This window comes from Corvus kubaryi, unplaced genomic scaffold, assembly GCF_017639235.1.
Source record: "Corvus kubaryi isolate FWS band 111438036 unplaced genomic scaffold, C.kubaryi_AGA036_p1.0 136, whole genome shotgun sequence".
NCBI lineage: Eukaryota > Metazoa > Chordata > Aves > Passeriformes > Corvidae > Corvus > Corvus kubaryi.
This window is the reverse complement of record NW_024580670.1, coordinates 11,920,862-11,936,407: the sequence shown is the minus strand read 5'-3', so window position 1 is coordinate 11,936,407 and position 15,546 is coordinate 11,920,862. Positions and strand designations below refer to the sequence as shown.

Genomic DNA, 15,546 nt, shown 5'->3' with positions numbered 1-15,546 from the left:
CCCTTGCACCTCCGTTGACGTCGCTCTACCTCCCCCCACTGTTTCCACCTTGCAGCCCTTGCGGCCCCCCGTCGCATCGGCAAAGCAGCCCTATCGCATCCCCCCTTGCAGCCCGTTGTAACCCCCGTTTTCGCCCCTACCTCATCCCCCTTTCACCCCACCTGTGTCCCGCCTATACCCCCTGGCATCCCGCCCCGTGGAGCCGCATCCCCGCCTCTCCGCTGCGCCCCGTGGAGCCGCACCGGCGCGGGGGGAGGGCGCAGCGGAGCCGCCGCGTTCCGCCGCCCGGCGCTGCCATTACGGCCCGGCGCGGCTCGGATCGGATCGGACCGGTGAGAGGCGGGGGGGCGGGATGCGGGGCTGACGGTGGCAATGACAGGACGGGGGGGAAAGTGAGCGGAGGGGGGGCCGTTCCGGCGTCCGGGTCTCCCCGGTCCCAACCCTGGCATCGCTGGGGGTGGGTAGAAGATCGTGAGCAAAGACGAAATCCAAGAAAAACATTAACATATATATTCAAAGATTTAATTAATTTGCCTTTAAATGCCTCCCCTCCCCCAACAATTAATCATTTGGTGGCGAGGGGGTTGGAACAAGATGATCTTTAAGGTTGCTTCCAATGCAAACCGTTTTATGACTCTAAAGGATTCTATGGTCTCAGCTGCTGCTGTTCGGAGGATGCTGTCATTTTGCCGAAGGAGAATGCTTTGGCGGGGGGGCCTTTGTGCTGAGAGTAGGGGCCAGGATGTGGACCCTGGATACTCCTACCTCATCCCTGCCCAACTCTTTCCTACCCCCTCCCCAGGAGGCGGCTGAGTCCGAGCTCACTCGTGACATCTGATGTGCCGTGCGTGCTCTGCTGCGTGCGTGTGCGGCGGGATGAGGATGGCAGTGGGGTCCGGAAGGAGGATGGGCACGTTATGAATTTCTAAACCAGCAGCTGACTGGCAGCACAGCCTGCTTGGGTCATGCTTTTCATCCACCTTGTCCCCAAGCTGGCTGGCAGTGATGCTGATGGCTTGTCCCTGCCTGTTCCCAGCCTGGGGTACAGCAGGAGGGTCACAGAGCAGCCCAGGCTCTCTGGCTCGTGTTGGAGCCGTGTTGCACAGATACAAATGGCTCAGAGATGTACGTTTTGAGAAACGCTGCTGCAGACATAATGATCTCATTTCTGCCATCTATAAATAAATGAAGGTGAAAGGGCACATTTCCTACTCTCAGCTCACGGGAGGCTGGATTGAGAGCTGGCTGACTGACAGACAGACATCTTTCAAATATTAATAGGTATTAAATCACAACTTCACTGTGATTAGCACCTAAAGGATCACATAGCAAACTACACCACTGGGGAGTCGTAACAGTAGTTATGTTGTCATTTATAGTCAATATTATTTTTCTGGCTCCAGAGGATGCAAGGGTGAGGGAGTTTCCAAGGGAAAGGGTCACTTGCATGTTTTAGATTTTTCTTTTTACATGGTTAGTGGTGTGAGCTGGGGCTTTTGGGGGGCCCCACCTCAGCCACTGAGGTCCTTCAAAGCCCCCTGTTTCTGCAGTGGGATCTTAAAATTGGTTGATGCTTTTTCCTTTTCAGATCTTAAAAATAAACCAAATTAACATATGCCTAAATGTGCTGCTTAGCTTTCAGCTATACAGTGATCAGTCAGACATGGGCTGCACTGGGTGCAGGTGGGCTGAGCAAAACGCTGGGTGCAGTAGCAGTTGTGCAGCCCAGTCCCAACGAGCACAGCCCAGGACAGCCTTTGTGCCTGAATGTTGGCAGTGAGGGCATACATGTGATTCTTGTTTTGTGAAATCCCTGCCTGGCCTTCCTCAGGGCTGCCCAGTGCATCAGCTGCCAGTTCCCTCTTCCAACCCAAGGCCCTTCTGCCTTGGGGTAGGTTTTGTGCTGCTGCTGCCTCTCTGTGGGGCTTGGAAAAAAATGACAGATACACACTGAGCTGGGTCTTCCCCAGCCTCCCAGGAGTGACACACTGAGCTTGAAAGAGGAAAAATACCTTTGTCCTATGGCCTTGGGACTGTCCCCAACACGCTGTCCTCTGTAGTGACCCACAGACCCCTTCCACCTGCTGGCCCCTCTCTCTGCAGGTGTTGAAACCTTTACTTGAATCTAACACAGGGGAGGAAGTAGCAAACAAATGAAGATGTGGAGCCTCCCCTTAGCATCTGTCCTGGGACTATCCCATTACCTGGGGTGCCTTGTTTTGGGGATCCTCCGATGCGGGATGCAGGCTGTGGTGATTAGTGCTTGTTGCCAGTACAGGAACCAGTGCTCCTGGTTTGGCATCCCGTGCCCTGCCATGTGTGCAGTGTGCTTGGCGTTATCACCACATCATTTATCACACACCATTTATCAGAGTTGCCTAATTGATGTTTGCAAGTTAATTTATGAAGTATATGGAGATCCTTCCGAGAAGCAGTAGCAACACTTGGGGCCACTTGCTGTGACTCTCGGTCACAGGGCACTCCAGAGTGATGGATGAGCTGTGGTATGAAGACTTATGGCTGTTACCAGAGGGCTTGTTTTATTTTTAAACCCACAGTAGCTTAAAAAGCTACTCTAGCTGGTAGCGAAGGACTGTGCCGCGGCCTGCCGTGATGCTGCCTGGTCCCACTGCAGCAGGGAGGGGTTATGGTTCCCTCGGCAGAGCACCATCGCAGGGCATTGCCACTGTGGGTGCTCCCACGAGGCTTTGGGGAGCCGCTGTCCCTGCAGCACTGCTGGGTGCAGGGGTGGCTTCGTGGGGCAGGGGGTGCTGGGGACTGTGGTGACGGTGGCTGGCCCTGACTGCACAGCTGAGCCTGCTGACATTTTCCTCCATCGGAGGTAGCCATGGAAATAGTGGCGGTGCTCTGCCCACGCAGAAGGAGGTTCGGAAGCGCCACGGGGCTCCCCGAGCATCCTCCCCCCCAGGCACCCGTGGCCAGCGGGGCCCTGAGCGGGGCTTGCCGGGTGCGCACGGCCGGCATTGGGCGCCGGGCTCACGTGGTGAGCGGGGGCTGCCACGGCCCTGCCGAAATGCTCCGGCCTGATGGGGACAGCATCCCCCGGCCGTGGCAAGGGGGGGCTCTCAGGGATTTTCTGGCTTGAAGCAGCCCCCAGAATTCATGCCGGGTGGCTCCGGTGCTCCTGTTGATCGTCCCCTGTGAATTTCACAGCCAAAATCTGCCAGCGAGTTCAGGGCAGCATTTTGCTGCCTCCCCAGTCATTTCCTGCGGCTGCGCTTCGCTTCAGCCTGTGTCACACAGGGAAGGCTCGGAGGGGGGGCCTGGAAAAGTACCTTTAAGACAAAGAGGAAGGGGACGAGAAGCAGCTTAGCTGGCTTTGTTCTAATAGCAGTAATCACCTGAAGGGCAAGCATGAGCCCGCGGCGCTGGGTCCGCGCAGCCCTGCCTGGGGCTGCTGGGCTCGGCTCTCCCCCCCGCGGCTCTCGCTCCCTCTCCGATGGCAGCTTGCACTTTGCTGCTGCTTGGAACAAAGCGGGCTTTATTGTACCAAAGACCATATTTAGATAAACAGGGGAAAGGTTGGTCAGAAGGTGAATATGAGACGTCTTAAAGGGAAGCTGGTGGCTTCAATACCCCAAACTCACCGGGCTGCGGAGCCTGAAGGGAGGAGTAAAAGCAGGACTGCGATTTTGACCTTGTTTTTTTCCTCTTCTGACAGTGTTTTCAGACATCGCCGCTGCCCACAGCGAGCAGGACTTGTGCCGAGAGGAGAAGGGGAATTCTGCAAGGTAAGCCAGGCTTTTTAAAGGCTTTCTCCTCGTTTAGTTTTCTAAAAGCGGTGTGGAGGTGGAGGCAGAGGTGGTGACCCTGTGCCAGGGAGCACAAGGGCTCCCACCATCCCACGCTTTTTCCTTCCTGCAGCCTTCTCTCGTTACGGGTCACCAATGGGAACAATGGCGATTTTCTGTGCTTAATGTTTGCCCTGTTTTAGTGACATAGGGAAAGACAGCGAGTGCTCTGGGGGTGGGCTCCCTTGCAGCCCTGCTCCCATGGATAAGGTTTATCGGTTGCATAAAGTGTTTATCTATGAACAAGCCATGCCGAGATCAAAGATCTTTCTACAAAATGTTAATTAAATGAGTAACGACGTGTTGTTGAGGCTTGAAGGAGGAAATGAGGTTTAGCTTTGTTAAGGAGGTGCCTGGTGGAAATATTTACAGTATTCCTCAAATTTCAGTTATTCCTATTTTCCCTGGGGGAAGAGGGCAAATCTGGCTGATGCTTCAGGGGTTCTGTAAACCGTTTCTCTTGGTTATGTGTAACCAAGTGGGGGGGTCCAGTGTGATCCAATGTGATGGTGTCTGGGGGCGGGAGGCTGTGACTGTGGTGATTGTCTTCCTGTTTCATGGCATCAACATACCACACACACACCACTGGGAGTCTTGCAGGAAGCTGGAAAAAATCTGACTGTCCTGGCACGGAGAAATCTGGAGGTGGTGATGGGGGGTGAGTGGCTGGTGGGAGAGCAGGCATTGAGGATGTTTCATTTTACAAATGTGGGACAAAACTGCTCGTGCTGAGGAAAGGGGGAGCCATGAGTTGGTTAGCAGGGGGAATTAGAGGAGATGTGTGCGTGGCAGCATTTAATCTCTTAATGAGAAAAATATATCCCAGCTGTCTGTGGTGGGGAGAGTTCAGGGACAAACATGACATTGTGTGAGAGCTTGCCCTTGTTCCCAGTGTCCTCCACCTGCTGTCCCTGGGATTTGTCCAAATGATGATGGGGAGCAGGGATGGGAATCTGTGATCCAAGTGCAAAATGTGGGGCAGAAGTGAGGATGTGGGGGTGGGGATAAATTTGTCTCTGGTAAGGGCTGGACACCAAAGAGTGCCCTGCCAAGTTGTTTTCTTCTGTTCCCGAGTCCATTAATAGACTCTGCTTCCTTGATTAGTTGGTGCCTGTGCAGAGCAGTAATGAGAGCTGGGCTCAACCCATCAATTCTAGGTCAGTGGTTGTGTGCTGGGGATTTGGGATCAGGCAGGGGGAGGGAAGGGAGTCAGAGCTGGACACCTGCCTCCAAAAAGAAGCATGGAGCCTGCCTGAAGCTGGTGCTGCCTGCACCCATGGGGGGAACGGCTGTCTGTACTCATGGTGGGGGGAAAGGCTGCCTGCACCCCTCAGGGGGCTGTGCTTCCTGTGTCTGCAAAGTGTCCCAAGGGCCATGTTGTGTCCTGTCACCCCGGACACGTTCCGTGCCTGTTAGGAGGCTCACTGCCCGTTTGAGATGTGCTCTCCTGAGAGGATAACATTGCAATAATGAGATCCATTAAGGAATCAGAAGAAATAATTGGGTTTTAAAACTGAAGGAGACTTTGCTGTGCTCCTGAGTGATATCTGCCTCTTGCAGATCTGCTTTCCTCCTCACCTGGCAGCAGTTCTTATTTAGCAATGACTTGTCATAATTTCTGGTGGTTAACCTCAGAACTTTCCCTAAATGCAGGCAGGTGAGGCTGATTACTGAAGAGCAGCATGGACCTGGATGTACTGAACATGTTTGTCATCGCCGGCGGCACCCTGGCTATCCCCATCCTGGCCTTCGTGGCCTCATTCCTCCTCTGGCCCTCGGCGCTTATCCGCATCTATTACTGGTGAGTGCACGAGCCCCGCTGCTCTCAGTGTGGCAGGGGTGGAACCCGTGCCCAGCAGGCCCCCCCACACAGAGGTCGCAGTGGTGCAACAGAGCTGGGTGCTCCTGCCCCTGACAGCGATGGCAGCAGGTGAGCTGAGGTCCTCCAGGGCCGTGCCAGCTGTGTGCAGCTTTAAGCATGTCTGGGAGAAGAAAATGGCATTTTCCTATTGCATTTTGGCTGCTGAGGCATGTATCTGTCAGGCCCCTTGCTGTGCCAAGGGGCTGTTGGCCAGGCTGCCACTGCAGTGCCAGCTTGCAAGATCTCTCCAAACCTTTTTGGGTTGCTTTCCCCAAGGACAGGACTGAGACTGGGAAAAGCACTGCCGTTGCAGCCTGTCCACCAGCCCGGCAGCTGTGGCAGTCTGGTGATCTCCCACCTCATCAATGTGGCTGTGGTGTGGGTGTCCCCAGGCTCACACACTCCATCCCAGCTGACAGCCCGCCCAGCAGGCAGGGACTTCTCCTTCATTAGTAGTTATGGATGAGGCTTTTCTCATCCTCTCTTTTTCTTCTGGAATGAAGCATCAGAGAAGATGGAGGGATGCTTTTCCTTATCCCCTTGAATCTTGTCCTTTCCAATACTGGGAGGCAAGCACTTCATCCTTCAGTCCTCCTTTGTCCCTGGAAATCAGTGATAAGCCCACTGGCAGCTTTCCTCTCTGGGTTTATTGCAAGGAAAACCTGGAATAACTCCCTTCAGAAGTTGGGGCAGAGTCTCATCCCCCAGCATGGAGCAGGCAGCAGCAGACAGCACGGGCAGAGCAGGCAGCATGTCAGGCTGCACTCACATGCTGCTGGCAGATGGTGGCTCCTGCATTTCACCTCATGGGGTGTTTCCAAATCCAAGTGACCTCCTGTGAGAGGAAGCTGCCCACTGCAGCACTCCAGTGTAGTAACAGGATGAAGCCTGTTTCTAAAGGCACTTTAATTAGCAGCCTTTTATTCATGGCATCTGAGAGAGGAAGAGCATGGGATGAAAACCCCAATGATGGGATCATCACCCTGCAAAGGAGAGGAGGCAGTGTCACAGCCTTCTGCTGCCCCATGGTGGTACAGGGTTTGGCAGTCAAAGTGGTTTACTTCTTTGGATATATGAGTGGCTGGTGGAAGCCAGGGAGGACCCTGATGGACTGAGGTTCTGAGGAGCATCCCTGCAAAACACTGCTGAGTGAGTGTGGTCAGGCTGAAGCCTTCCGCAGCCACAGGCAGGGGTGGCAGGACAGGGCAAAGGAGGTGCAGGGTCTGATGCCAGGAGCTTGGAGGAGCCAGGCTGAGTAGAAGGTAGAGAATGCCTTGCTGCCTTTGTTCTTTTGGGGTTGCAGATAAGGGGCTGAGTGAAAATGCACTGTGGGCAGGTTGGTCTGTGTCTGGGTGAGGGAGGGAGCATGTGAGCAGGGATCAGGACTGTATTCTTTTGAAGGGTGTGCTCCCCCCATCTCTCTCTTCCAGCATTTCTGGCAGTATGGGCTTCCTGCAGGAGTAACTGCGATGCCCTGTGTGCCCTGCGATGCCCTGTTTCTTTTGTTAGGGACAGTGGATGAGAAGTGTGGGTTTGCCCTTATTCTTCCTTTTCTACTGGCTTCTTTACAAGTTGGATTTTTTTCAGGGGTGAAATGGAGGCAGGGGAGGTGCAGGCAGCTGCAGACATGCTGCCGTCCCCTTTCAGCCCTGTGCAGCTCCAGCTTTGCAGCACTGCTCCTGGGAGGTCCTGGGGGAACCTTTTCCCTTCTCCCTTCTTCCATAATTCCCTGCCTGCTCCTTCTCCTCACTGCCAGTCAGTGTGTCCTCAGCTGGCACAGTCAAGGGTCATGCTGGGCCCCCCTCACCCGTGGCCTCTCTGCTTTCCCTGCCACTAATGCGCCTTCCTGCCCGGCAGGACATCCAGGGCTGTCCCGCTGACTCTGGCCCTGGAGCTGCTCTGCCTGTGCTGTGACAGGGGTTAATCAGTTTATCACTCTTGCTGCTGCCACTAAGTGAGTTAACACCTTGTGAGGGATCAGTTCAGCTTTGCACAGATTATTTTGCCTTCTGCAGAATTGATCCATTAGGATCAGTTGCTAAAAATGTTATCATCTTGCCCATCGGTAGTTCACACCAGTGCCTTTGAGGCAAGGACTCTTAAGACACTTATTAAGGAAAAATTCACCTCTCCTTGTAGGACCAGCACAGAACTGAGATGCTGCTTAAGTCCCATTAACTCCCTCGAAAAAGAGATTATGCTAAAAGAGGATTCCACTATGCATAAGCTTTGAGTGGGCAGAGAGGTAGGACAGTCCAGAAGTGTTGGTGACCTTGCTCTTGTATCTTAAATAAACTCTGATACGGCATATAAAAGTATTTGCCAGTGTCTTGGCCACCAGGAGTAGCCCAGTAGTTGTCCTGACAAGGGTTATATCTGAGCTCAGGGGAAAGGCAGAGAAAGCGACCCTGCTGTCTGCTGTCTGCCTGGGGCTGCACGTACACATCATGTGTCCAAAGTGTCACCGATAATCTCTGTCCAGGTCCTTCTGGCCAGCAGTTTGCTGCATCCTCTGAGCAGGCTGCAAGCATATGCTGGCAGGAGCTGTCTGCCTCTGCTTTTCAGAGGAACAGCCTTGGGCTTAGCCTGCTATCTTCGGGGGTGCTAAACCCGGTGTAAGGATGGTCCCCTCTGGTCCTTTGTGTGTGTATAAAATATATATTTTTTATATATATAAAATATAAAATACATTTTCAAAGGCTGTCTAGTTGGTCCATGGGAACCGGGTTTCTGTGGTGCTCCAGGGTGACATGGTTGTTTTGGCTGGGAACTGATGTGTTTGTCTGTGGGGTGATGTACTCCCCACAGGATTGTGTCCAGATAACCCTGTCACAAACCCACCTTATCCACCTGGGAGAACTGTCTCCCTTGGCCTGCCCACCCTGCACGCTGCCTTGCCGCGTGTGCTGCCCCTCTCTCTTGAGTCTCTGTCCTCATACCTGCCTTTGGGCATTTTCTGTTTTACCATTGTTATTTTGGCCCATTTCCATTTCTAAATGAGTTATTTAGGGTTTTTTAAAAAATTTCTTAATAGAGTGTCTCCACAAACCATCTGCAGTGCAGCCAGCCACCAGTGCTACACCTGTCCAGGGACCAGAGGCACAGAGTTAATCCCAGTAGGCGCATTATGGCACCAGTGAGAGCCCAACCTAACTGGCCTTAGTGAGCCAGCAGATCTGTGGCTGCCCTTGGATTTGTCACCTGGCTTATACCATGGCTGGGCCCTGGTCTTGTCTTGCTCACTGGTGTTTTCTCCTTGTTTCCAGGTACTGGCGCCGAGCCCTGGGCATGCAGGTTAGATATGCAAACTACGATGACTATCAGTTTTGTTATTCCTATAGAGGGAGACCTGGACACCGACCGTCCATCCTCATGTTACATGGGTTCTCTGCCCACAAAGACATGTGGCTGTCCATAGTCAAGGTGGGATTCCGTTTCTATCATGTTGCTCCTTACTGAGAATTGATGGTCCTGGGCTTGGGGCAGTGTGGGGGCCCAGTGGTCACATGCATGGGATGGGCTGACTGCTGTAACATGCTAGGAACACGCTCCTTAGCTCCATGCTCATTGCTTGTTGCATCCCTTCACCCCTATAACACGCAGAGCTGCAGGGGAAGAGCAGTACACACTTGCTGCCTCCATGGGATGCAAGTCTTGGCCATGCTCTCTCATCATGTCTTCCTTGGTACCTGAACTGACTTATTCTGGTGCACGAGCAACCAGGGCTGCCAGGAGGAGAGTGACCCCCTGCTGCTTTCACCCGGGCTCCCCCCTTGCCATCCCTGGGCTTTGCAGCAGTTTCCCTGCACTGTAACCACCCCTGGTTTGTTTCTGCAGTTCCTGCCAAATAACCTGCACTTGGTGTGTGTGGACATGCCTGGGCACGAGGGCACGACCCGCTCGGACTTGGATGATTACTCCATTAGTGGGCAAGCTAAGAGAATACACCAGGTAAAGCCCCAGCATCACATCACCTCCGCAGAGCGATGTGGCGATGTGAGGGATGTGGGGACGTGAGGGATGCTAAGCCCCATGAGTCTGCCTTGTGTGGCCTTGCTCCCTCCCTTCCCAGGCAGCCACAGCCACCAGCCTCAAGAATGACCATGCTGTTGTTTCCTCTCTCCTAACAATGCTCCTTCTGCTCCCTGCCAGTTCGTGGAGTGCATCAAGCTGAACAGAAAGCCCTTTCATCTGGTTGGCACTTCCATGGGGGGAAATGTTGCTGGCGTCTATGCTGCTCAGTACCCAGAAGATATTTGCAGCCTGACCCTCATCTGTCCTGCAGGTGGGCAAGGCAGGGGAGGTGAGACAGAGAGAGGGAGAGACAGAGAGAGGGCAAGCAGGAGCCAGTGCAAAAGCCCTGGGCAGTGCTGGGGGTACCATAGATATGTAGTGCAAAGCATTTAGAAATAATTTGTATTTACAGTCTGAAAATCTCTGGCAAGGCACAAGAGAAAACCACAGCCTTGTGCTGACTACTCTTCTCCAGGGGTTTGGCATTTGTCCCACTGTGCTTTGGTAAGAGTCAGCGACGAGGGCAAACGGAACAAGTTCTGCTCTGCAGGAAAATGCCTTTTCCCTTGGGATGGCAGGCATTTCACATGGCCTGTCTGCAGCCTCTCAGTTCAGGAGAGGGAACCAAGACTGCAACAGGAATAACCTCCCCATTCTGGCCTCCTGAAAGCGCTGGTGTGCTGAGGGGCTGGGGCTTTGGGAGCCAGAGAGCTCTGACCTCCCACCTTTGGGTGCCTTGAGTGGGAAGAGCACTTCAGGGCTGGGCACAGGTCAGCAGGGTGTCCCCTCTATCCCCTCCATCCCTGGACAGGGGGCTCAGGGGAGCCTGGGCATGACATGCTGCAGGAGACATGGCAGGCAGGGAGCTTCTCTGCCAGGGAGGCTTTGCTGCATCCCAGTTGTCATAGCAGCTCCTTCCCCCTCCCACGCAAGGAAAGCGGCTTCCAAGTACGCACTAAGGAATGAAACAAAGCGAATGTTACCTAGCTACCGGGCTCTGGGGGCGTCAGGTTCCCACTCCCCTCTGGGAGAGGTGTCGACTGTCTCTCTGGCTGTTTCTGGATATGAAACCTCTGTGTGGAGGCTGCAGAAAGGATTGGGATTAAGTTGCTGGGGAATTTTTCCTCAGTGGTGCATGCAGATGGGGCTGCTGAAATTTTCTGTCCAACCTGTGCAGTGGCAGGCTGCGCACTAGTGTTTGCATCCGCTGACCACATAAAAATAATCACTAGAGCTTTTGCTGAAGTAGTCATGCATGTCTACACCTCGTGCCGTGCCAGTCTGCAGGGTTGGTGGTGCCAAGCCCTGGAACAGGAGGGAGGCTGGGTATCTCTGGATGCATACTGAAGTGGCTGTATGTACAGATGTTTTCTTCCCCTCTTTTAAAATATTTTTTTGAAGAGTGAGCAGGCAGGAAGCCAGAAGCAGGGATGAGGGAGGTCAGTACAAGAATGGTTTTTTTTGGGGCTGTTGGGGGGATCTCATCTGTGTTTTAGCTTGTTCACCCCTTCTCATTTCACCCAGGCCTGCCAAGTACCACTGACAGCAAGTTCATTAAGCAGCTCCGGGAGCTGCAAGAGTCCAAACACATTGACAGGATCCCTTTAATCCCCTCGACACCCGAGGAGATGGCGGATATGCTGAAGCTTTGCTCCTACGTTCGCTTCAAGGTGCCACAGCAGGTGAGAAGCCAACGCTGGTTGTGGCGGCTGGGAGAGGGGGGCTTGGAGGTGGTGAGCAGGTTTGCTTCTCCCTGAGCCTGCATGGTGGCAGCAGAGGCAATGCTGGGAGCGGAGCTGGAGCTGCCAACCCTGCCATCACCCAGGTGAGATACACCCAGTCCCACTCCCTGCATCTGTCCAGCACCTTCCCTCCAAAGCCTCTTTTCCAAGCTCCCTCTGGCAGTGCCTGCTGGAATTCCTCCTCCCATTAAGTTTTTGGCAGCAGGCTGGGATGTGGAAGGGGTTTTTAGTAAATATGGCTGGCAGGAAGCATTAAATAACTAAGGCAGCTGTTGTGTGACGTGGAGGGGGATTGTTCGCTGCTTCTTAAATGAAAGTGATGGAAATTAATTGCGTCATTTTCGAGCGAGAGGAACTTGGCGAGGGGCTGGCTATTAAACTAGTTTTCCTTAGGAAGTCTGGAGTGAGTAGATTGGAGACTAAGAAAAAAATGTAAGGTAATGCCAAGACTTTTTGTGTTTTTGGCAAAAGAATACAAGAAGGAAGAAAAGTGCAGTCATGGCTGAGGTGGCTGCTAGCCAGGGGCAGAAATCGGGTCTGCATCATAAAAGACAGTATTACTTGTTGCTGAAATATATGTTGCTTAAGTGTGGTTTCAACAGCCCCACACACTTAGGAAAGAAGCTCGTGCTGGGGCCACAGTTGCTGGGGTGGCAGGGGCTGCTGTTGAGTGCTCTTGGGCATGCTCAGACCTGTGCAGGGCATGGGTCCCCTCCAGCAGCTCTCTTCTGCTCTCCCTGCAGATCCTCCAGGGCCTTGTTGACGTTCGCATCCCACACAATGAATTTTACCGGAAATGTAAGTGCATGGTGGCAGCCTCCTCTCCAGGCTTTCCAGAAGGATCCCCAGGATGTGGGGACCAGCTGTCCCCAGCCCCCATGTCCCCAGCACATGGGTGGGCCCCAGCATCCCATGCTGTCTTGCTGAGGGTGGGAACAGGCAATGTCATTAACAGATTTGGGGACACACCTTGGTCGCTGGTAGCAATGCACTGCCACCCCCAAGGCTGACGGGGTTGCTGCTTCGCCCTTGCCCTCCCATCTGAGTTAACAAGTGCCTATGAGGAGATGGTCTGGCTGAGGGTCCCTCTGCAGCTGGGCTTGGTGGCAGAGCAAGGACAGCCAGTCATCTCTACATGGGTTTCCCAGGGAGGGTATACTGGCAGGACTGGCCCACAGGGCCCTCTTTGAGAAGGGAAGGCAAAATGTCTCCCTGTAGGAATGACTCTCCTCTTGTCCCACTAGTGTTTTTAGAAATCGTGGATGAAAAGTCCAGGCACTCTCTCCACGAGAACATGAGCAAGATCAAAGCACCGACACAGGTCATCTGGGGAAAGCAGGACCAGGTAGGCAGCCCCCTGCACATCCCCCACAGACCTGTCTCTGCCTGTGCCCACCCACGGGGGCACAGTAGGGGCTGTGCTGCCGAGCTGTGCACTGCTCTGCAGGGAGCTGGCACATGTGTCCCCAGTGGATTTAGACGCAGGGGCTCAGCAGGGTGATGGGCAGAAAGCTGACAGCCAGCTTTCCAGAGGGAGGAAGAGGGCAGTGCCAGGGCTGAGGAGTGCAAGGGGCCAGCTGGGGGGTAGGTGCCAGCATTGAAGCAGGCAAGGGCTGGGAAGAAGAATAAAGTGTCAGCAGAGAGTTGTCCTGGCAACTGGGAAGAGGATTGTGGGCAGGCTTCAAGGCAGAGTCTTCGGGTTTGATTCAGAGGCAGAAGTGGGAGGGAAGAAGTGGGAGGAAGCAAGCTGCAGGCATGCAGAGGGCTCTATAAATGCAAAGATGCAAGTGTTTGCTTGCAATGATACCTTTGCATTGAGACAGCAGCCAAAAAGCACACGAGAGAGTTTCCTGCTGCATGCTGAGGCTGCACCATGCAGCCTCTCTGCCCTGTCCCCAGGCAGGGCGATGGTATCACAAGGACTGTGTCTGCACCCTTGCTCTGCATCTCGGTTGGACCCCAACAGGGTTTCTACAGTGTCCAGCAAAACCCATCTCTCGCTGTGGCAGTGACTGTTTTTTCCACTGCCATCCAGGTCCTGGATGTTTCTGGTGCCAGTGTTTTAGCAAGCGCTATTCCAGACTGCCATGTGTACATCCTGGAGAACTGTGGGCACTCGGTGGTGGTGGAGCGGCCCCGCAAGACAGCCAACCTCATCCTGGAGTTCCTGGCGCTGCTGCACAGCATAGACAACAACAAGAAGCAGGCATGAGCATGGCAGGGAGCGAAGTGCCCATGCCAGGTTAAATTGTAAAGTACTGCAGCTTTGATAAGTTCTCAGGGATCTTGTATGATTCGGGGTCAATGTGCCAAAGTCCCTGAGGAAGGCAGAATCACTGATACCTAAACCTATAGCACCATTGGCACAGCGACCTGGGGTCATTGAGCAACCTCCATAGATACTGGAACAGAAGCAGAGTATCTCCCTTTTCTACTTAGAGGTAAGGTAGAAATGAGCTGAAATCACCCAGTGTTCATCACACAGCCACCCATCTTACCTGGGTTACCAGCACGTAGTTGTTCATGACATTTACCTAAACTATATATGAAACGTAGGAAGGAGAAAGCATCCTGGACTGAGACTTCCAAAATATTTCTACTAGTTAGAGTCCATCGTGTTGCATGCTGCTGTGCTGTAAGAGAACCCCCAAGTGCTCCAGGCGTCTGCTTGAGTGCTCTTTGTGTAGCTCCTTAACTCATGATTTATGCAGAAAACAACAGAAAACTTCATGTGTGGAAGTCCAATGACTGTATGTGCAAAAATGTTTACACTCTGAGTGGGTTTTTCTAAATCCCTGAATAGCTCCTGTGTATTTGTAATGCCTTAACGTTGCCCAGGGTGTGGTGTCTGTGCACAGCCCACCTTGCCCAGGGTTGGTTCTCCCTGCGGGTGAACACAGCCAGTGACAACGGGGTGCAGGCAGCAGCTTTGCCACTGCTGTGGAACCGGGGCAATGGGAACTGCCCGGGGCGATCCGGCCCCTGAGCCCGAGTCAGCAATAAGCCCATGGCCAGGGTGTGACTCAGCCACCTCGGGCAAACTTTTGTCTCAGCTCCTCTATCACATTGTGCTGCTGAACACCTGGATGTAAATAATGATTTTCTTAATGAATTCTGTGAATTCTGCAAAAGCCAATGCCACTGGAACAGGCGTGAGGGGTGGGAGGGGGCTGTGTGTGTGACCAGCACAGGGGATGGTGAGGAGGGGTCAGCTCGCCTGCAAGGTGCTGGGTGGTGGTGGGGAAAGGTACAAGGTGCTTCTACATCCTCTCTGTGATTACAACTCCTGACCGAGTGAAACTGTAGGTAGAAACAGGCAATACAGGCAAGCTGCACTTCACAGCCTGCAAGGTGATGTCCAGGGATGGATCCTGCACCTCTCCAGGCGTGGTCCCTCACTGCCTGTCCCAGGGACAGAGCGCTGGTCCCGGTCTCGGGCAGGACCAGTGGATGCTGCTGGAGGGTAGGTGGTGTGTGGTGCCCTCACAGGCAAAGCAGCAGGTGGCTGTCACCCCCAGCCCTCCTCAGGGGGTGACAGTGGGTGCTGCTAGAGTGTCCCCCCACGACTGGGAACACAGGCTTGTGGTGCTGACAGCTTCCTGAGGTACCCCAATCTGTACATACATTTGAAACTCCCCATCAGCTTCTTGGCTCTTTTTGAGAGAAGAAACATTGTTCTTTTAGAAAATTAGAAATTTGCTGTTAATTGCTTGGTTATTGTTTCTACTACAGGAGTTGATTTAAAAAACAAAATTGCTGGTAGTTCTATGTGTTAAAGGCCAGAAAAATTTGTTGGGTATCTATATGGTTTCTCATGCCACAGACTGCTGTATGCAAAGGATTTATATGGCTATTAAAATCTAGTGATTTAAGGAGTCCATGGTACACTGATTATTTTTTCCTTCGAAGAAGAAGGGGGCTGTGGTGTGGGATGACACAGGGGTCTTACTCTACTGCTTCTTTCCTCCCCACATTTCTGGGAGATGCAGGTTTTGGCTCGAGGAATATTTGGTAATGGAAAGAGAGATGCTGAAGACCAGGAAGGCTCATCTCATCTCTTCAAGGACCACACAAATTTTCCTTTTTTTTCATTTTCTTAAGAGGAAGTGGCACCAAA

General features: G+C 53.2%; 1 protein-coding gene across 4 annotated transcripts; it reads left to right on the top strand.

Moving 5' to 3' along the window:
• The first annotated feature begins 224 nt into the window (after window positions 1–224).
• Window positions 225–15,304, top strand: ABHD6 (abhydrolase domain containing 6, acylglycerol lipase). 4 transcript variants are annotated; one of them, XM_042017393.1, is made up of 10 exons: window positions 225–332; window positions 3,683–3,752; window positions 5,466–5,613; window positions 8,940–9,096; window positions 9,511–9,624; window positions 9,826–9,958; window positions 11,212–11,369; window positions 12,173–12,227; window positions 12,674–12,774; window positions 13,465–15,304. In XM_042017393.1, exons 3-10 carry the CDS (start codon window positions 5,495–5,497, stop codon window positions 13,639–13,641), a joined length of 1,014 nt encoding a protein of 337 aa, XP_041873327.1. In that variant the 5' UTR covers window positions 225–332; window positions 3,683–3,752; window positions 5,466–5,494; the 3' UTR covers window positions 13,642–15,304. The 4 variants fall into 4 exon arrangements, with proteins under 4 accessions (XP_041873327.1, XP_041873346.1, XP_041873335.1 ...); XM_042017412.1 differs by lacking the exon at window positions 225–332 and adding an exon at window positions 2,984–3,004; XM_042017401.1 differs by lacking the exon at window positions 225–332 and adding an exon at window positions 3,289–3,554.
• Window positions 15,305–15,546: the final 242 nt, after the last annotated feature.

Excerpts from the sequence above, each read along its gene's own strand:
- ABHD6 (XM_042017393.1), top strand. The coding sequence starts at position 5,495 with ATGGACCTGGATGTACTGAACATGTTTGTCATCGCCGGCGGCACCCTG. Across the intron at positions 9,097-9,510 it reads TGTGGCTGTCCATAGTCAAG|TTCCTGCCAAATAACCTGCA; the intron begins GTGGGATTCCGT and ends TTGTTTCTGCAG. Across the intron at positions 9,625-9,825 it reads AAGCTAAGAGAATACACCAG|TTCGTGGAGTGCATCAAGCT; the intron begins GTAAAGCCCCAG and ends GCTCCCTGCCAG.